At 33.9% G+C, this 22,139-nt stretch overlaps 1 protein-coding gene across 4 annotated transcripts in view; it reads left to right on the top strand.

Annotated features, from left to right (window-relative positions):
• Positions 1 to 22,139, top strand: part of ATAD2 (ATPase family AAA domain containing 2) — a 97,170-nt gene that overhangs the window by 56,331 nt on the left and 18,700 nt on the right. For all 4 annotated transcript variants that reach the window (XM_077167586.1, XM_077167583.1, XM_077167584.1 and 1 more), the window contains exons 12-19: positions 1,277 to 1,451; positions 2,307 to 2,395; positions 3,955 to 4,114; positions 6,211 to 6,301; positions 7,239 to 7,553; positions 7,879 to 8,008; positions 8,355 to 8,541; positions 9,162 to 9,347. In XM_077167586.1, the coding sequence (XP_077023701.1) occupies positions 1,277 to 1,451; positions 2,307 to 2,395; positions 3,955 to 4,114; positions 6,211 to 6,301; positions 7,239 to 7,553; positions 7,879 to 8,008; positions 8,355 to 8,541; positions 9,162 to 9,347 (1,333 nt within the window). The remainder of the gene's footprint in view (positions 1 to 1,276; positions 1,452 to 2,306; positions 2,396 to 3,954; positions 4,115 to 6,210; positions 6,302 to 7,238; positions 7,554 to 7,878; positions 8,009 to 8,354; positions 8,542 to 9,161; positions 9,348 to 22,139) is intronic.

Genomic DNA, 22,139 nt, shown 5'->3' with positions numbered 1-22,139 from the left:
TGTCTTTGGAGAAATGCCTATTCAAGTCCTTTGCCTATTTTTAAATTGGGTTTATCTTTTTGTTGTTTGAGTTGGAGTTCTTCAAATATTTTCTCCCATTTTATTGGTTCTCTTTTCACGAGGGTAATTTAATTTTTGTTATTTTAACCAAAATATATACTATGCTCTTGTCCAGAAAGATGATTCTTCTCCGCTGAAAATTTTAAAGTCTACAGTAGTTTTAAGTTATTTTTCTGCAAGTTCTTGGATGCTGTGAATCTTTTTACTTTCTTAATTTTAACATGAAAATTGTTTCAAATATCACTTTCCATGGCTTGTCATTCATTTAAGGAAATCCTCCCTAACAGACTTCACATTTTTCTTTCATTTAAAAATTTTGGTTTTAAATTTGTATCAAAGTAATATATGTACATAGTTTAAAAGGTCAAATAATACTATAATTTTTATTAAAAAAATGGTAATAGTCTCTCCACCAACTCCTGTTTCCTTTACCTGTTAGATTGCTACCTGTACATTTCTAAATCATATGTTTAAACAACAGTTTCTGAATATTTCAATTTTTTTACCTAACCTAGAGATTTCTAGCTGAGCAGCGACTATTTGACTCTTTTAATTCCCCCACCCTCCATATATATACATATCCCTTTCTTATAGGCTCACAGTATATATATATATATATATATATATATATATATATAATTGTTGTTAAGTCCATTTTCTGTGTTTATCTTATGACTAAAAAATACTGTTTGCAGGTATACCATACATAGTATATGAAGACATTTCCTTTTACAATCTCCCCTACTCCTTTAGCTTTAATTTTTTTTTTTGTCCTGAGTTTTACATAGTTCATGCATAAAATCTTCAACAGAGCTGTAAAACTTTTCAGTATAGTTAAAACATACAAAATTAATAGGTCCACTTTTATTTTCCAGACACATCCTTCCTGGAGCCTTTGTTTGGCTCCATTCTTGATTGATTGCTCTTAGTCCTTTGGGATATCCCATCACCATAGTCATAGTACCTTCGTGTTTCTTGTAGTATTCAGTTCCTATATGATGAATGATTAAAGAAAATCTGTTTCAAACACAGAGTTTTATTTAATTTCTATGTTAGTTTCAAGGTTTTGAATTTTGCTTTGTGGAATGAAACTATATTTCAGCTGTCTCGTTTACTATCTATTCACTACTTAAATTCATGAAATTGGTTTGTGATTTTTTTGTTGTAAATATTCTGCTTTTTAATGTAGTACTAAAAGTTATGTATTCTTTTACAGAGGTTGTTTGTTTTATGGTCCTCCTGGAACCGGAAAGACTCTCGTTGCTAGAGCACTTGCTAATGAGTGCAGTCAAGGGGATAAAAGAGTAGCATTTTTCATGAGGAAAGGTGCTGATTGTCTGAGTAAATGGGTAGGGGAATCTGAAAGACAGCTACGATTACTTTTTGATCAGGTATGTTATTAAAATTTACATATATAGATCTGTAATCAGTACAGGAATGAGTATACAGATCAGATAAATCTTGGTATTTAATCACTTTACACAGAGATACTAAAAAATATTGGGGCAAATATAAAACCTTTCTATATTAATTTCTTTTCTATGTCAAGATAACAGCAATCTACAGTGAACAGTTTTATGGTAAGAAGAGATATGAATAATTGGATCTATGTTTTTTTGAGTCCTAGGTTTTCTACCTAGAGAGAAAGTAGCAGTTCCATAGCCTATACTACTTATATTACATAAAGTAGTGGTGTGTTATGTCTCAGTGTGCAAGCTGAAAGAATAGTTCTGCCCTGGGGTGGCTTTCATTTTTATATCCCAGATTGTATTCCCACACACTGTGTTATAATATATTCTGATTTGCTGAGGCATATTGTTGCAAATGCTTTTGAGTCTTTTGTTGGAATTCACTGAGGTTCTTTCTTTATTTTAACTGTGCATCTTGCTAAATAATGTTTTCCCATCTGATGTGGAGGAAGACTATGTCACTGCCTTCTATTATTTGCCTTATTTCCATAATTAGTCTTTAATAGATGTTTCTTTTGTGAGCAATAACTATTGCTATATGAAATCTAAGGTATATAACCAGTGGAGTTTGTGTTTTGAATATTTCTGGTTGAAAAATGCAAATAAAAAGAAACTGTATGCTGTTATGATTTAGTGTGAATCATTAAAGCATAGTTCTTGAATTTACATTTAGACATAAATTATATTCTGGTAAGTAAATTGGTTGAAAATGTTTTACATTAAGTATATATTTGAGGCCTTTTATAGTAACATGTGCCTATTGGACCTGTTTTGTAGGCCTATCAGATGCGTCCATCAATTATTTTCTTTGATGAGATTGATGGTCTGGCTCCAGTACGATCAAGCAGACAAGATCAAATTCACAGGTAGAAGTTGCTTGATAACATTTCTACCATCCTTCCTTTAGTCTCAATTGTATTGACATTGCCTGAGGCATAGAATGTTAAGTGGTCATAGAACCCTGACATATAGAATAAAAAGGAAAAGTGGTCCTGTTTTTTGTGAGGTATTCTGAATCACTGTTTAAAAGTAATTTATGATTCAAATTTAAATGTCCATAAGCCAGTCTATTAAAGTGAATGAATATGTAGGTTAGTGGGTAGGATAGGGGCCGCAGTAGGAATGTGGCTGTGTACCTGCTGGGCTTGACCTTAAGAGCAAAACCAGTTGTTTTTAGGTCAAGTCTATTATTAAAGTGTAGAAGCTGACCCAAACTCAAAAAAATAAATTCTTTCCAAATCTTTTTATTCAGATTTTTTTGTTAATGTATTTTAAACATTTTCAACAAATTGGCATGCTTTTAAGACACTGCATGGGCCAAACAAGAATAAGTCTTAAGACATGACTACTAGTTTAAGATTCTAAAATTGGCCTACCCTGAAACATATGAAAAAATGGAATATATATTTATGCTTTATATCAATGTTAAATTTCTTGAACTTGATAACTGCATTTAAAATAGTTACATAAGTGAATAATATCCTTGGTCTTAGGACATGAACATGGCAATAGTAAGTATTCAAGGAGCATGATGTATATACAACCTACACTCAGTGGTTCAGATACAGATTGAAAAATAAACAGATATGTGGATGGATTGATAGAATGATGGGGAGATAGCTAGAATAATATGGCAAATGTAGCAAAATGTTGTAACTGGTAGATAAGGGGGAATAGAGGCTTGGGTTTGTATTTTTTTTTTTAACTGCCCTATAAGTTTGAAATTATTTCAAAATAAAAATCTAGGGAAAAAACAGCTAGTCTATCTTCCTTATGTTAAAGATGGGAAACTTTCATTCTCCCTCCATTGATCAGTTGCTTATCCAAGGGAGCAGTTTTCCTTTGTGTCACTGCCCCAGCTAGGATATAAATTTCTTCCAGCCAATTCATACACAGTTTTTCAGAGCTTCTTTTCAAATAGTTTTATGGATTATCTGGTAATTGCTTAAATTGGTATAACAAATATTTTTCTAGTCTCTCCATAATAAAAAGTTTTAAATGTAATTAAAACCATTTTGTGTATATTCTTTACTTTGGAGTTCTTTATTTGATAATGTATACATAATGGAATATTTTATAAATATTATAAATTCAGTCTGTTCTATCTGGTACCAAGTATTTTTCTGATGTTGCATCCTTCTTTGGGAACTCTCAAGTTCTTTTGTGAAATTATAGTTATGGAATGGCTTCAGCATCCATTTATGGTGCTCTGATGACCATCTATGTTTGCAATTGACTTTATTCTCTAAGTGCCATTTAGTATTTCACAGATTTTTTTAATCCACTGAAAGTAGTGAGATGCCCTGAGATTATTCACATGCTTACTAAATGCATTAAAATAAGTCTTATCAAAAGAAGAAATGCTACTGGATGATATATTCATTGTCCATGGGATTAACCTCTTTTCTCTTATTTTTAAATTTAGTTCTATTGTTTCCACCTTACTAGCGCTTATGGATGGATTGGACAGCAGAGGAGAAATTGTAGTTATTGGTGCTACTAACAGACTAGATTCTATAGATCCTGCGTTACGAAGGCCTGGTCGCTTTGACAGAGAATTCCTTTTTAGCCTACCTGATAAAGATGTAAGAATTTAAAATCACTTAACATTTTGATAAAATGTGTTACCTTTTGGCATTGATGACTCTTCATACAAAGTCTGAAGCTTCTTTTTTTTTTAACAGTAGAATTCTTTTTAATCACTGAATTTCAGTTTTTGCAAATACTTTTAGAACAATTCAGGTAACTAAGGTTTTGGGGGGAGCAGTTCTTGAAGAACTCTATTACATGCTCCTGCAAATAATTCTATTGGCTAGATTAACAAATACTGCCACAGAAACAGTGTTTTTTCTTGTTGTTTAAGCCATAGATCAATGCATTTATATTTACAAAAAGCCATAAACATACATGCATTTCTCCTTTATTGGGAGGTCTTACATAGATGTTTAAACATTAAGGCGGTGATGATTCTAAATCAATGACATTCTAAGTTAAGCCTTTATTTTGAAACCCATATTCATAGGCAACTGTGATCAAAGCAAACTCTTTCTTCTGCTAAATTGAGTTCATCTGCCCAGGATGTATGTTATTTACCCACTGCCAACATGTCCTCTGTATCTGATGTATGGAGTATGAATTAGTAGTAATGCCGTCATTTTACTTTAAGAAATTATTAGTCCCCTTGCAAGGTTTTCTTTTGAGGATTTAGCCTTCAGTAGCACAAGTGCATATAAACAAAGGGACCAAGCATTTCTTTGTAAACTTAGAACACTTAGAAACTGCACTGATTCTTACTTTTCTGAATGTTGGCCAACAATTAAGCACAATTTCCTAAATACAGAAAACCCTGAAAGCGTACTTGACCATGTTCCTATATCAAAACAAAAAAAAATGTTCTTGTTGACTGAAACAACAGTCTTTACCTTCTTTATTCTCTTTGAAGCAGACTGTTGGGTATAACTTTCTTAAAAAAAAATGCAGGCTACTGTATTTTAAGTGGTTCTATTCTGTAATTGCTACCCTCAAAGCACAAGTAATTCCCTTGCTAGACAAATGTCTTTCAGAAATCATTCAAGGAAAAGAGATGGGTGGTGGTTGAAGGAAGGTGGGTTACTTCATTCTTTCCCTAGTAAGCTTAGTAGAAGTGTTACACATTGAAATTTAGGAGAAAGTGTCCTCCCCCCCTCCCTTTTTTAAACATACAGCATAATAAAGCTCAGATTCAGCTTGTGGGTGCACTTTGGGAACAGCTCTGGGGAGGACTGTAAACTACTACGACTTACACGGCAGGGTGTGGGTAGGGCACCCCAGTGTTTCCATGCTGTGGATGACTAACTGCTAATTCAACTGGGAGGATCACTGTTTATACATAAGTCCTCGCAGTTATTCCTTTACACAAAATTTTACAGCCATGAGCCTCTTGTGAATAAAATACTGTACACTTAACATTGGTATCGATATGAAGTTTCTTGAATTTGTAGCATGATCTTTTACAGTAATTGTTGAAAAAACTCAAATAGGGATAATTTTTGAAGTTTTTTTCTGTAAATTTATAAGAATGTCTCTCTAAAAATACCTTCATTTTGAGCACAGCATAAAATCATGCGATTTTATTTGCTTCAATATACATAATAAACAACCAATCCTTAGCCAATTTGCTAGCCTTGGCTTTTTCATGGACATCGTCATATAATTCTGCCCAGTTTTTAAAAATCCATTTAATCTTTCAGGTACCAACCAAGGAAATATACTGCTCTTAAAAAAAGCTTTTAATATCTATCAACATTAACAATACTTCAGTACTTATTTAATTACTCTCATTCACATTTATGATGAATTAGGACTTGGACTATAAATGCAAGTCTATTTTACAATATAACTAAGTTCCTTAAATTCTTAGCAATAGGATGCATGAGTAGTTCAGTGGTAGAATGCTCTCCTGCCATGTGGGAGACCTGGGTTTGAGACCAGTCTATGCATACCCCCCCAAAAAAAAATTCTTAGCGATACAACTATTCTGTCATTGTGCTATATTTCATTTTTAGATATTTTTGTTTATATTGATTTTTTTAAAGAAGCGTAGACTAAAATTTCATATAATTAAAAGTATTTCAGATTGAAGCTATTCTAACTTGAATAGCACTTTCATAGATGTAAAAAATTAAATTGTTTTTGTGTGCAGGCTCGAAAAGAAATACTGAAGATTCACACAAGGGATTGGAATCCTAAACCACTGGACATATTTCTAGAAGAACTAGCAGAAAATTGTGTTGGTAAACATTGTTTTAAGCAGTTAAATAATTCATTTAAAGATGAAAGATTGTAGTCTTACAAGATTGTGTTTAAAGATAGATAGGATATTTGTTTCTCACCTCTCTTTGGTATATTTTCTTATGAAGGCATGGATAATAACTAGAGATATTTAACAAATTGGGTCTTGGGGAGTGTTGAGAGCAGTTGAAGTAGACAATAATTATAATAGCTACTTTTTATTGATTTTAAATATTTCTTGCCATCCTAGTAAGCATTCTACACATATTGCTTCATGTGATTCTCATAACAATCCTGGGGAGTAGGTCACGTTGTCCCCATTTCACAGATGAAGAAATGGGTTGGGAGAGCATAAGTAATTTTCCAAAGATCACACGTTATTTGAGCCTAATCTGTCTGATTTTTAAACTTTTGCTCTTGATACCTTTACTGTACTTAATGCTTGCATCATTTAAAAAAATTAAGATGTTAGTGGTCATTACCATCATATGAGTTTACTGGATAAATGAGAGGTTTTATTTATTTATTTATTTTTAGATTTTTTAAATTAATTTTTAAATAAAAAAAATATTGCAAGAAAGAAACAAATATTCTTAACATATCATTCCGTTCTACATATGTAATGTTATTCACAATATCATCACATAGTTGCATATTCATCATCGTGATCATTTCTTAGAGCATTTGCATCAATTCAGAAAAAGAAATAAAAAGACAACAGAAAAAGAAATAAAACAAAAACAGAAAAAACAAAAATTATACATACCATATCCCTTACCCCTCCCTTTCATTGATCCCTAGCATTTCAAATTTATTTTAAGTAAATGGGAGGTTTTCGTTTTTTTATTTCTCCTAAATATCTTGCTACTATATTGTTAGTCTGCTTAAATTTGTTAAAACCATGATTGTGCTAATAGATGTTTTCGTTGTTTTGGCTAGGATACTGTGGTGCAGATATTAAGTCAATATGTGCTGAAGCTGCTTTATGTGCTCTACGTCGACGCTACCCTCAGATCTATACTACTAGTGAGAAACTACAGTTAGATCTCTCCTCAATTAATATCTCAGCTAAAGATTTTGTGGTAGCTATGCAAAAGATGATACCATCTTCCCAAAGAGCTGTGACATCACCTGGGCAGGCACTTTCCACCATTGCTAAACCCCTCTTGCAAAGCACTGTTCACAAGATCTTAGAAGCTGTGCAGAGAGTATTTCCACATGCAGAAATTGGAACCAATAAAACATCAGACTCAGGTATAAAACTTGATTGACCATTTAAAGTTGGTTTTAGTGATCAGTAAAGCTAAATGTTTTATAAATCCCAGAAATGTTTCTTTGTAAAAGACCCTGTTGTAAGAAATTTGAATGTGCTTTATCTGGGACTTTGAGGAAATTTTTCTATGGATTATCTTTAACCTGTTTTAGACTTGGAATGTATTATCATATTTACTAGTTGATAGCTACACAAATATTTTTTATTTTTCATTGAAGTGTGCTGCTAATTTACTAACTGAAGCATTATATAAAGATTTGCTTTGCAATCCAGAATATTTACTAATGTGCAGTTTTTATTTTACAGATATTTCTTATCCTCTGTTAGAAAGTGACTTGGTATACAGTGATGATGATATTCCAGTTTATGAAAATGGACCTTCACAGAAATCCTTTAATAAGGAAAAAGAAAATTTTAATTTTCTTCATTTGAATAGGTACATTTTCCTTGGTAATGAGGTTTTGGGGTTTTTTTTTTGATGTGTAAAGTCCCTAAAGCTAAATGAGGGTGAAAAGATGAAAGATACCAACCAACCTGATTTTTTTAAATTATTAAAACTTTTGTTGTTTTGATAGCTGTCACTACAGTAGAAATTATACTATAGAAACTATTCCTAAAACTCTATGGAGGTTAATTGTTTCTGGAAACATTTGAACTGTGTTGTTAGGATTGGTTAGCCTTATAGACAAAACTTTCTTTGACTTATAAGTAATTGGTAATTTGTAGTAAAAATTAAAACTTTTGTTTTTTCTAAAACATAGTGTATTAATAATTTCTTTCAGAAATGCTTATAACCAACCATTGTCTTTTCGACCAAGAATATTGCTAGTGGGAGAACCAGGATTTGGGCAGGGTTCTCACTTGGCACCAGCTGTCATCCATGCTTTGGAAAAATTTACAGTGTATACGTTAGACATTCCTATTCTTTTTGGAGTGAGTGCTACATCCCCTGAAGAAACATGTGCCCAGGTAATTCATAGTTGCCTAGGCAAATAAGCTGTTTAGAGACAAAGCAGCCTTCTAATGACAAAGCCAAGAATTGTCTGATTCTTTTTGTATTGTAGTTTGTTTGCTTGTTTATGTTTCCTGACTTCTAACTTCAAGTTTATAAAATGAAACTATACATAATAGTTTAGTCATTAAAGAGAATAAGTTCAAATCCCATTTAACCACTTAGTGGTGAGATTAGATGTCGCTCTCTACCTTGTTTTGATTTGTAAAATAGTTTGCTAGAGTTAAATTAGTAAGGTCTAAAACAGTGACTCATAATCACTGAATACTCATATTCTGCTGGTTTTGTTTTTGCTATTATATAAAAATGTTTTATATTTAACTTTGGTTAACATGACAGAAAAGTCTTCCAGATTTTTTGAACTGTTTACTAATTACTTGGATCAATTATGTGTTCTGACATTGAGACTTATATAAAACCTTTTAAAACAGGATGGTGGGGTTTTATAGGAAGCAATTTAAAAACTTGAGGATTTCATATAACTCTGGGAAGTTAAATATTGTTCCAGACCAATAGATCTAGTGCCACTAATGTGCTGGCTCTCAAACTGAATGTGACCTTTTGTATTCTCTATTAGATGATTCGTGAAGCTAAAAGAACAGCGCCGAGTATAGTGTATGTCCCACACATCCACTTGTGGTGGGAAATAGTTGGACCAACACTCAAAGCCACATTTACCACATTATTACAAAATATTCCATCTTTTGCTCCAGTTTTACTACTTGCAACTTCAGACAAACCACATTCTACTCTACCAGAAGAGGTAATTTATGGGAGAAAATTATTATACTTTATAAAGAGAGTTCTTTGTACCAAAGTAATACAAACTCATTTAGAAAAATTCAGGTACTTAAAGAAATTAATACAATGATAAAAAGTTTTCTTATCAAAGAAAGCTGTTAAATATTTGGTGTATATGCTTGTTGAGTGAGACAAGGTATATATGGTTGTGTGTGTTTAAGACTACATTATAAATTTTTTCTCTTACAAAAATGGGACTATATGGTGCATACTATTGGAGCAATTTTCATCACTCAGTCCTTTGAGTTTTTTGGTACAGAAATCTCATTCCTTTTAAGAGCTGCATGGCTTTTCCCAATATATTGATATACCATACTTCATTTAAATCCCTCTCAATAGATATTTTGGCTGTTTTCCAATTTTTTCTCTTAAACGGCTATGGTGTGAACCCTCTTAAGTTTTAATATGTATGACATTACTCTGTCTTTTTCCAGCATTGATTCCTAAATTTGCAGAGCTTCAGCTGAATCAAAGAGATATAAAGTTTAAATTTTTGATAGTACCATATTGCTCTCCTTCAAATCTTCTCCATAGCACCTGCTTAATAATATATATTTTATTTACATACTTTTTAAATTTTTCTGTCTCCTCCTCAACTAAAATGTAAACTCTAAAAGGTTACAAAGTTTTGTCTGTATTGTTCACTACGATATTCCCAATGCATAGAACCATGGCACAGAATAAGCGCTCAATATGTATTTCTCTAATAAAATATCTTAATTTATCTTCCTACTAAATAACGTTCTAAAAATTGTGCATACAAATTTTGCCAAAGGTGTGGGAAAACACTCCTTAAAGAGTGGGTAGCGGCAATACCATTGCTAGGTATCTACTCAGAGGACATGAGGGCAAGGACACAAACAGACATTTGCACATCAATGTTTATAGCAGCATTATTTACAATTGCAAAGAGATGGAAACAGCCAAAATGTCCATCAACAGACAAGTGGCTAAACAAACTGTGGTATATACATATGATGGAATATTATGCAGCCATAAGACAGAATAAAGTTATGAAGTGTGTAACAACATGAATGGACCTTAAGGACATTATGCTGAGTGAGATTAGCCAGAAACAAAAGGACAAATACTGTATGATCTCACTGATATGAACTGACATTAGTGAATAAACTTGGAGAATTTCATTGGTAACAGAGACCATCAGGAGATAGAAATAGGGTAAGATATTGGGTAATTGGAGCTGAAGGAATACAGGTTGTGCAACAGGACTGAATGTAAAAACTCAGAAATGGACAGCACAATACTACCTAATTGTAATACAATAATGTTAAAACACTGAATGAAGCTAAATGTGAAAATGATAGAGGAGGGCTGGGGGCACAAATGAAATCAGAAAGAAAGATATTCGGTAAAGATTGAGATGGTATAATCTAGGAATGCCTAGAGTGTGCAATGATAGTGACTAAATTTACAAATTTTAAAAATGTTTTTGCATGAGGAAGAACAAAGGAATATCATTACTGCAGGGTGCTGAAAACAGATGGTAATTAATATTTTAAAATTTCAACTTATGTGTGAGACTAAAGCAAAAAATGTTTATTTGGTATAAAATTTAAAAAAAAAAAGAGAGAGAGACTGGGTACAGTTAACGTCATTAAACAGGCCAGGGGAGGCCTTAATAAGAAGCTGGCATTTGAGCAACAACCTGAAAAAGGTTAGATAATTAGCCATTTGAGTATCTGAGGTATAAACATTTCTGACAGAAAGAACCAAGTGCAAAATCCTCAGGCAGGGGGGTGTGGGCATCTTGGAAAAAATAGCAAGAATACCAGAGTAGAGTATCTAGAGCAGAGTAGGAGAAAATTAGGTCAAAGAGTTAAGGAGCCAGATTATGTCTTTGATGGCTCTTATTTTTTTAGTTGATTGGTGTGCCTTAAAGGTGAATACACTGGAAAAAAAAAAAAAATATATATATATATATATATATATATTACAGACTCTTAGGGTTAGAAGATCCTTAAAGGTTTCTAGTTTAGTCATCTAGTTCTGGGTTCCCTGGGTTCCCCTTTACAACCTCTCCTTAATGTAGCTATCCTCCCTATGTTGAAACTTTTACTATGCTATTCTATTTGTTAGCTCTGACTCCTAAAAAAAAATCTAACTTATTTTGGGAAGTTTCCCTCTTAAACTATATTTTTTTCTTTATCATTTCAACTCTTCATATGTTTGAACATTCTTTTGTGTTCATTGCTGTCTCTCTACTCTGATCTAGCTTCCTTCACAATAAGTACTTCTTCTTATATGGTATCATATATTCATTAAGATTATTGACACAATAGAAGTTAATTTTTTGGGTGGGTCATGGTGGCTCAGCGGGCAGAGTTTTTGCCTGCCATGCCAGAGACCCAGGTTCAATTCCCGGGCCTACCTGTGCGAAAAAAAAAAAACGGTTAATTTCTTGCTCACTAAGGTTGATGATGTAGGTTGTTCTTCCTCATGTAGTCATTTAGCACTCAGACTGAGAGGGATTTTCTCATTTTCGTCATGTTGCTTTCCAGATTGCTTAGCCATGCAAGTGCCTGGTCTAGAAGTAGAATATATCACTTTTTCTCATATTCTATACAAAAATTCAGCCACGTAACCAAATCTATCTATGGCAGAGGAGGCCAGGAAATATAACATAACAGGGTGCCTGAAAGTTAAATAACATGGATTGCAGTGAGTAGTAGCAGGCTTTACCACACATGATGCATAGTTTTGGTTTCTCCAAACTCTAGTCACTCATCTGAATATCTTTTTCTTTCTGTTCCATTTGAAAGACTGTACTCAGAATGAATGGAGTACTCTAGCTATGTTCTAACGAACACAGAGTAAAGAAGGGTTGCTCCTAAGTAGCCATATTATGCCTTTGACTTATTGTATCATTATCAGTTAAACCTTTTTCATCATTTTGATGTTTGAAGGAAAGATAATGAATTTATGCTCTTGGTAACAGATAAGATAAACTAGTTTGAAAGTGGGTGTAGTGAGGTTAGAGAAATTTAATAAATTTAATCTGGAAAAGCTTCATAGAAAATAGGAATTCTGGACTAAAAAGATCATTCTCTTAAAGATAGCTTCTCTTACTTTATTCTTAGGGTAATGTTTCCTAAGCATGTAATTGTAAACTGGGGAAAGTATCCCAGTCCCATATTATATGGAAGGGGGACTAGACACAGGACTATGAATTACTCAGTTTTTAAAATAAATAATCTAGTCTATATGGGTGCAAATAAACGAATCTTCTTTGAGTCTTACAGTCTTTAATGATTCAGTAATGCTGTCTGTATAGTATGAAAAATACATGTTGCATTATCAGCTATATTGTATTTGTTCATATCAAAACTGCCATCAGAAAATGGTTGAATATCTGTATGCATAAGTACCACTGGGCCCAACTTCTCAGAGCAGCACAGAAAACTGAGAATAAATGCCTTCAGCAGATTAGAAACTTTCATGAATTCATGAAAGATAAAGCAGTGGGGATTAGGTTGATGAAGTAACCACATGCTCATGAAAGACTGCTTTGAAAGGTGGGATTGGTTTCTAGCTGTGGGTAAGTCCCAGGAAGGAGTGGAAATAGCTCTTGGATGACTCTGAGTTGATTGGTTTTCTTCACTTCTCATCCCCATGCCAAACAGCAGTCGACAGAATTGTTTGTCCTCAGCTGGAGCTGTAAAGGTGACTGACCCTAGTGTGTCAGAGCAGTGTCTTATATATGACTGCTGATATTCAGGAGAAATAGGAAGCTATTATGCCTAAAGATCAATTACAGACTTGCTCCATAATCTCTGGAGTTAGAAGCAAGAACAAACAAATAGCATCGATGGATAGTCAGATATCAAATAGAACGCTTATAAACAAGCACTTGAAGAAGGATATGCCATGGATATATCTACGCAACATAAAGACTGTAATGGCAAAAAAACATTTGGAAGTCATAAAATAACACCTCCTTCCCCGGACCCCACCACCACCAAGACAAAAACTTGTAGGGCTGAAAAGGAGCAAACGCAGCTGGAGTGAATGTTGAATTAGCAAGTTGGAAGATCTTGCACCCAGGAATTCTTAAAATATACAGTATGAAAAAACCCAAAGATTTGGAAAGTGTGGGAAAAAAATTAAAAGAAATTAAGATGGATTAAGGTCTAACATCTATTTGCTGAAAATATGAAATTCCAGATAAAATAATCACATAATGGAAGAACATTTCAGATTCAAAGACTACTAAGTCTTGTGATTCAAGAGAGTCCCTGTGTTCAAAATATGATGAGTATAAAAAGACTCACAGATATGGATAGAATTTCAGAATATCAAAGATGAATATACATCCCTACATTTTCTTCTAGGAATTTTATAGTCCAGGTTCTCATATTTAGGTCTTTGGTCTATTTTGCTTGAATTTTTGTACATATGGTGAGATGGGGTCACCATTCAATCTTGTTCGTATGGATATGAAATTCTCTCAGCAATTCTTCAAGAAATTATTCTTTCCCTATTGAGTGAACTTGTCTGTCATGTAATGTCTGGGATGTACATTCAGGATCTTGTGTCAGGTAATAATTTCTTAGACTGTCCCCTCAAATCATAAGCATGGAAAGAAAAAAATTGGATAAATGGGACCTCCTCAAAATTAAAAACTTTTATGCCTCAAAGGACTTTGTCACCAAAGTGAAAATACAACCCACTCAATGTTAGAAAATATTTGTAAACCACATATCCAATGTGGGTTGACTATCCAGAATATAAAGAAATTCTATAACTCAAAGATAAACAAAAACAAGCAATCCAATAAAAAATTGGCAAAAGAGCTGAACAGACATTTATACAAAGAAGATACACAAATGGCTGTAAAGCACATGAAAAGATGTTCAACATCACTAGCTGTCAATGAAATGCAAATCAAAATGAGATAATTTCACATCTAGTACAATGGCTACAATAAAAAAAAGACAACAAGTGTTAAAGAGGATGTAATGGAATAGGAACACATTCATTGTTGTTGGGAATATAAAATGATGCAGCCCATATGGAAGATATTTTGGCTGTTCCTCAGAAAGCTAAGGATAGAATTATTATATGAACCAGCAATCCAGCTCCTAGGTATTTACCCAGAAGAACTGAAAGCAAGGACTTGAGCAGATATCTGCACACCAATATTCATAGCAGCTTTATTCACAATTGTCAAAAGATATAAGGAATCCACATGATCATTGGTCAATGAAAGGATAAAATACAATGTGGTATAAGCATCCAATGGAATATTATTCACTTTTACAATGGTATGAAGTCCTGTTGCATACAGCAACATGGGAGAACCTTGAGGACAATATGCTGAGTGAAGTGAGTCAGACAAAAAAAGGAAAAATATTGTATAACTTCACTCAATGAACTTAGAATAATAAGCACGTTTGTAAAGTTAGAATCTATTATAGTTTACTCAGGAACACACTGGGTTTGGAGGGTGATTTGGAAAGAGTTTCTGACTGAGTTGTTTCTAGAGCAATGGAGATGGATGGTGGTGATGGTTGCAAATTATTGCAGTGCAGTTAACAACACCAAATTATGTAGATGAATACCACTGAAAGGGGGAATCTTTAGGTTGCATATACTGCTAGAATCAAAATTAAAACATAAAGCATAAGAATGCATAACACAGTGAACCCTATAATGGATGATGGACTATAATTAATAACACAAGAATAAAAATATTCTTTAATGGATTATAAAAAATACATGATACTAAAAGGTGTTATTAATAAGGAATAATATACCGAATATAGACAACAGATGATAGCTAATAGTACCATTTTAATAATTTTTCATCAAAAAAAAAAGATGAATATAAAAATCTGAAAACCTGAAAACTTCCTACAGGACTGTGCTAGCACAACCGGTCTGTGCTTTTATAGTCTGCACTTACCAATTACCATACCAGTTATATATTCTTCCACCTTTGGACTTGCATGTATACACTTCAGACATAATTAATACAACCAGAACCAAGATGGTATATATGTATACCATTTATACATATGGGTCTCTATCTCTGCAAGCTCAACTAGATGGAAACATTGGGGCCATTTAGTTTGCAGAAAGATGCTTTGCGTTGGCATCTGTCAGCTTTAGGCCTCTGGAATGCTTAAGCTACAAAAGCTTCTGTAGTCGTGCTCTTTGTCTGCCTTGTTTTTTAAAGATTCTAAATCATAACAACTGCTGTCTCAGAAGACACATTTTGACACAGTGTCTTGTTGGGGATTAACAGCCCCCAATCCGTTGATAACTATTTCTTATCTCACTTATCTAAAAGTTAGTTATTTGAAATTTTTTTGTTTAAATTGAAGCTTTTTGGTAAGTTAGGGATGGCTGGAATAATTCAAAAGGAGCAGTGCTAGAGTAGTTTTAGAGAAATGCATTTGAACTGGTGTTACATAGACCTTCCAGTTAAATGAAAATTTCTTCTTGTTGCAAAAGTTTTGAGTTTGGAAATTAACTTAATTTCTTTTGACATCAAATGCATACATTGCTTGATAATAAAATAAGATGTTAATACTTTACCATTTAAAAAAAATCTAAAAACCTTTCAGAGATAAACCATTGCTATAAAAGACTAGAATAAAATTTCTTGTAACTTGGAGCAGCATTTTCAAGTTTGAGAGAAAATATTTTGTTTTGTTTTTTCATCTGTTTTTTGTCTGCTTTTTAACTTTTTATTTTGAAGAAGTTTTAAACTTACAAGCCACTTACAAAAATAATACAAGCTCCATATAGAGAACTCAACATACCCTTTACCCCGTACCTTCCCAATATCCAAATCTACCAATATTAACATTTTTCCACATTTGCCTTATCATTCTGTCAGTCTGTCCATCTACTTTTTTTCATCTATCTACTTTTTAAATCCATTTTTTGAACACTTCAGTGTAGTTTATGCATCGTACCCTTTGCACACTTAATCATGTACATTTCCTAAAAACAATGATAGTCACTTATGTATCCACCTTACTACAGTTGTCAAGTTCAAGAAATTTAACGTTGATATAAAGCTTATAATTTATATTCCAATTTTTTCATGTATCCCAGTAATGCCCCTTTGTGCCTCTTCCCATATCTTGCTAGATCCATCCACAATCATGTATTGCATTTAATTTTCATTGTTTCTTTACTGCTCTTTTTTTTCTTTTTCTTAATTGTGGGAACATACACTGTTCTAGTTTGCTAGCTGCTGGAATGCAATATACCAGAAACGGAATGGCTTTCAACAAGGGGAATTTAATAAGTTGCAAGTTTACAGTTCTAAGGCCGAGAAAATGTCCCAATTAAAACAAGTCTATAGAAATGTCCAATCAAAGGCATCCAGGGAAAGATACCTTGGTTCAAGAAGGCCGATGAAGTTCAGGGTTTCTTTCTCAAGTGAGATGGCACATGGCAAACACAGTCAGGGCTTCTCTCTCGGCTGGAAGGGCACATGGCTAATATGGTATCATCTGCTAGCTTTCTCTCCTGGCTTCCTATTTCATGAAGCTCCCCGGGAGGCATTTTCCTTCTTCATCTCCAAAGGTTGCTGTCTCGTAGACTCTCTGCATCTCATGGCTTCATCGTCTGCTCTCTCTGAATCTCTCTGAATCTATTTCTCCAAAATGTTTCCTCTTTTATAGGACTCCAGTAAACCAATCAATACCCACTCAAATGGGTGGAGACATGTCATCCCCTAATCCAGTTTAACAACCATTCTTGACTAAATCACATCAACCAGGGAGATGATCTCATTACAGTGTCAAACATACAGTATTGAATAGAGACTATTCTACCTTTACGAAATGGGATTTATATTAAAACTTGGCTTTTCTTAGGGGGCATACTTCCTTTTAAACCAGCACATACACTTTCCCATCTCAACCACTCCCAAGCATACCATTCAGTGGGATTAATCACATTCATAGTTTTTTGGCCAGTATTCCACCTTCCATTACTAAAACTTTCCCATCTCCCCTAACAGAAACCTTAGTGCATTATTTCTTAACTTACCATTCTCCTGTCCCCCTATTCCCCTCCATCTGGCAACTTGTACTCTAATTTCTGTTTTTTTGAGGTTACACAGTCTATATCATTTTCTTTGTAAGTACACAGCATACCAACTTAACTTTAATACTATATATAAATTATGTTCCATATGTAGTTTTGTCACAGATTGCATGCTTATACATTATGAATCCCAAACCTTTGATTTACGCATTTTTAATTTGCCTTTTAGAAATAAAAAGTGGGGTTACAAACCAAAAATGCAGTAGTATTGGTATTTATATTTACCTGTGTCATTGCCCTCACTGGAGAGCTTTATTTCTTCATGCACCTTCAGCCTGTTGTCTATTGTCCTTTCCTTCCAACCTGCAGAACTCCTTTAGCATCTTTTGTAGGACTGGTCAAGTGATAACAAACTCCCTCGGCTTTTGTTTATCTGGGAATGTCTTAATGTGTCCCCCCTTTTTTTTTTAGAAATGCAATTTTCTTGCGATATATTCACATGCCATAGAAACCATCTGAAGTATACAATTACTGGCTCACAGTATTATCTCATCGTGATTGTATTTAGAACATTTTCATTACTGTAGAAAATAAAATAAGAAAACCCAAATCCTCTCCTACTATTTATGCCCTCAATTATTGACCCATAATATTGGCATACATTTGTTACTGCTGATGAAAAAGTACTAAAATATTACTGTTAACTGTAGTCCATAGTTTGGAGTCAGTCCGTTTCTTCCGATATATATACATGTCTATTATTAACTTCTTGTAATAGTGTCATATGTTTGTTCTAGTTCATAAGATAACTTTTTAATATTTGTGCAGTTAATTACAGACATTCAGAACATTCTTCACCAGAAGATTCACCATGTTATACATTCCCATGTTGTAACTGCCAGCTTTTCTTCTGGTGACATACAGGACTCTAAACTAATCTCTTTTACCAAACTCACACACGATTCTGCACTATTCTCAGAATGTGCTTCCATCCCCTCTGTCCATTCCAGAACATTTGAGTTCAACCTAGTTAAACATCCTGTACATATTAAGCAACCACTCCCCATTCTTTAGCCTCACTATGTGTCCTGAAAACCTATATTCTATATTTTATCTGTGTGAGTTTACGTATTATAATTAATTCATATCAGTGAGGTCAAAATATTTGTCCTTTTGTGTCCTACTCACTTCATTTAACATAATGACCTCAAGGTTCATCCATGTTGTGTGCTTTAGGACTTCATTGCTTCTTCCTGCTGAATAATATTCTGTCATATGTATAGACCATATTTTGTTTATCCATTCATCTGTTGATAGACACTTAGGTTGTTTCCATCTTTTGACAGCTATGAATAATGCCACCTTAACATTGGTGTGCAAATATCTGTTCGTGTCTCTGTTTTCAGTTCAGTTTTTCATATCCCAAATACCGGAATTGCTGGGTTGTAAGGCAGCTCTATACTTAGCTTCTTGAGTAACTGCCAAACTGTCCTTCACAGCGGCTGGGCCATTTTACATTTCTACCAACATGAGTTAAGTGTTCCAGTTTCTCCACATCCTCTCCAACACTTGTAGTTTCCTGTTTGCTTAATAGCGGCCATTCTAGTAGGTGTGAAATGATTACCTGATTGTAATTTTGATTTGCATTTCCCTAATATCTAGTGAAGTTGAGCATCTTTTCTTGTTCCCCTTAACCATCTGTATATCCTCTTTGGAGAAATTTCTCTTCATCCCCTTTGCCCTTTTTTGTTTGTTTGTTTGTTTTATTTCAGGAATTTATTTAATATTACTATACTGCCTGTGTTTTTTTGTTGTTGTTGTTTTTGTTGTAAAGTATAACATATTTATACAAAGGGAAGAAAGAAAAAAGCAGTAATTTTCAAAGCACACTTCAGTAAGCAGCTGTAGAACAGGTCCCAGAGTTTGTCATACCTTTGCCCATTTTAAAATTAGGTTGTCTTTTCATTGTTGAGTTGTAGGATTTCTTTATTATATTCTGGATATCAAACCCTTTTCAAATCTTGTGGTTGTCAAATATTTTCTCCCATTGAATTGGTTGCCTTTTCACCCTTTTGACAGTCCTTTGAAGCACTGAAGTATTCGATTTTGAGGAGTCCCCATTTATCTATTTTTACTTTCATTGCTTATGTTTTCAGTGTAAAATCTAAGAAACTACTGCCTATCACTAGATATCCAAGATGTTTCTCTATATTTTCTTCTAGTTTTATGGTACTGGTTCTTCCATTAGGTCTTTGACCAATTTTGAGTTACTTTTAGAATAGGGTGTGATATAGGAGCCCTTTTTCATTCTTTTGTTTATGGCTATCTAGTTCTCCCAACACTATTTATTGAAGAAACTATTCTGTCCCAGTTTAGTGAATTTAGGAACCTTATCAAAGATCATTTGGCCTTAGATCTGAGGATCTTATTTCTGAACTCTAAATTCAATTCCATTAATCAATATGTCTGTCTTTATTGCAGTACCAATCAGTGAACATGGAATGTTTTTCCATTTATTCAAGTCTTTGATGTCTTTTAGCAATGTTTTGTAGTTTTTTGTGTATGTGTCCTTTACATATTCGGTTAGGTGTATTCCGAAATATTTGATTATTTTAGTAAATGAAATTTTTTTATTGATTGTCTCCTTAGGTAGCTCACTAGTAGTTATAGAAACACCATTGACTTTTTTTTTAACCTTTTTTTAATTGTGAAATATATATACAAAAAAGCAGTCTTTTTAGAACCAATTTCAAAATATGATACGGTTACAGTTCCACCATTTCAGGTGCTTCCTTCTAGCTGCTCTAAGATACTTTGGAGACTAAAAAGAAATGTCAATATAATGATTCTGGAATCATACTCATTTGTTAAGTCCTATGTTCTGTGATACAGCGCCTCTTTTTCTTTGATCCTTCTCTCCTCTTTAGGGCTATTTGGGCAATAGCCATTGTAACTTTTTTTTTTTAATTATTTATTTTTTTTATTAATATATATTATATAATCCTATGCCATGTAACCATCCAAGTGTACAATCAGTGATTCACAATATCATCAATTAGTTGTGCATTTATCACAGCTTTATTGACGTTTTTTCTTTTTGTGAAAAACAACATATATACAAAAAAGCAATAAGTTTCAAAGCACAGCACAACGATTAGTTGTAGAACAGATTTCAGAGTTTGGTATGGGTTGCTATTCCACAATTGTAGGTTTTTACTTCTAGCTGCTCTAAGATACTGGAGACTAGGAGAAATACCAGTGTAATGATTCAGCAATGATACTTGTTTGTTCAATCCTACCTTCTCTGTATAACTCCACCATCACCTTTGATCTTTCTGTCCCACTTTTTAGGGCTGTGTGGGCTATGGCCTTTCTAACTTTTTCTTGTTACAAGAGATTGTCAGTAATATGCAGTAGGGAGATGGAACTAGCTGATGTTCTGGAGAGGCTGGGCCCTCTAGGTTTCAGGACTTATGTGGTCCAGGAACCCATCTGGAGGTTGTAGGTTTCTGGAAAGTTACCCTACTGCATGGTACCTTTGTAGAATCTTAAATAACACTATAGGTGTTATTTAGGATTGGCTGGAATGGTTTTGGTTGGAGTTTGACAAACTTATGATAGGTAGCAATCTGAAGCTTGCGTAAGAGTGACCTCCAGAGTAGCCTCTTGATTCTATTTGAACTCTCTCAGCCACTGATACTTTATTATTTACACTTCTTTTTCCCTTTTGGTTAGGATGGAATTTGCCGATCCTATGGTGCCATGTCTAGATTCATCCCTGGGCGTCATCTCCCTCACAACCAGGGAAACTCACTCCTGGATGTCATATGCCACATAGTGGCAAGGGCAATGATTTCACCTGCAGAGTTGGGCTTAGAGAGAGACAGGCCACTTCTGAGCATCAAAAGAGGTCCTCCAGAAGTAATTCTTAGGCATACCTATAGGTAGGTTAAGTTTCTCAGCTACCTACATAAGCTTCACAAGAGTAAGCCTCAAGATCAAGAGCTTGGCCTATTGATTTGAATTTCCCTAATGCTTGATACAGTATCAGGGGATTCTCTTATGGTAAAGTTTAATAGTTCCATATTCTTTCTCCTGTCCCTCGAAACACCATTGATTTTTGTGTGTTGATCTCATATTCTGCCACATTGCTCTGCTTGCTGATTAGCTCAAGTAGTTTTGCTCTTTTTTCTGCATTTTCTAACTATAGGATCATGTTCACTGCAAATAGTGACAGTTTTACTTCTTCCTTTCCAGTTGTATGCCTTTTGTTTATTTTTCTTGGCTAATTACTCTGACTAGAACCTCCAGTACATTACTGAATAGCAGTAGTGACAGTGGGCATCCTTATCTTGTTCCTAATTTTACTGGGACAGTTTTCAGTCTCTTGCCATTGAGTATGATGTTAGCTGTCGGTTTTACATATATGACCTTTATCAGTTTCTTTGCTTCCTACCATTTGAAGTGTTTTTATCATGAAAGGATGCTGAATTTTGTCAAGTGACTTCTGTACCAATCAAGATGATCATGTGGTTTTTCCCTTTTAATCTGCTGATATAGTGTATTAGATTAATTTTCTTATGTTGCATATTTATGTCATTTATAAGGGTTGGGAAATTTTCAGCCGTTATTTCTTTAGATGTTCTTCCTGGCCCTTTTCCCTTCTCTTCTCCTTCTGAGACACCCATAATGTGTATGTTTGTCCACTTTGTTTTGCCAGTCAATTCCC

The sequence above is a fragment of the Tamandua tetradactyla genome, chromosome 6, assembly GCF_023851605.1.
Source record: "Tamandua tetradactyla isolate mTamTet1 chromosome 6, mTamTet1.pri, whole genome shotgun sequence".
In the NCBI taxonomy this organism is placed as follows: domain Eukaryota; kingdom Metazoa; phylum Chordata; class Mammalia; order Pilosa; family Myrmecophagidae; genus Tamandua; species Tamandua tetradactyla.
The sequence above is the reverse complement of the archived record's forward strand: the minus strand, read 5'-3'. Positions and strand labels throughout refer to the sequence as shown.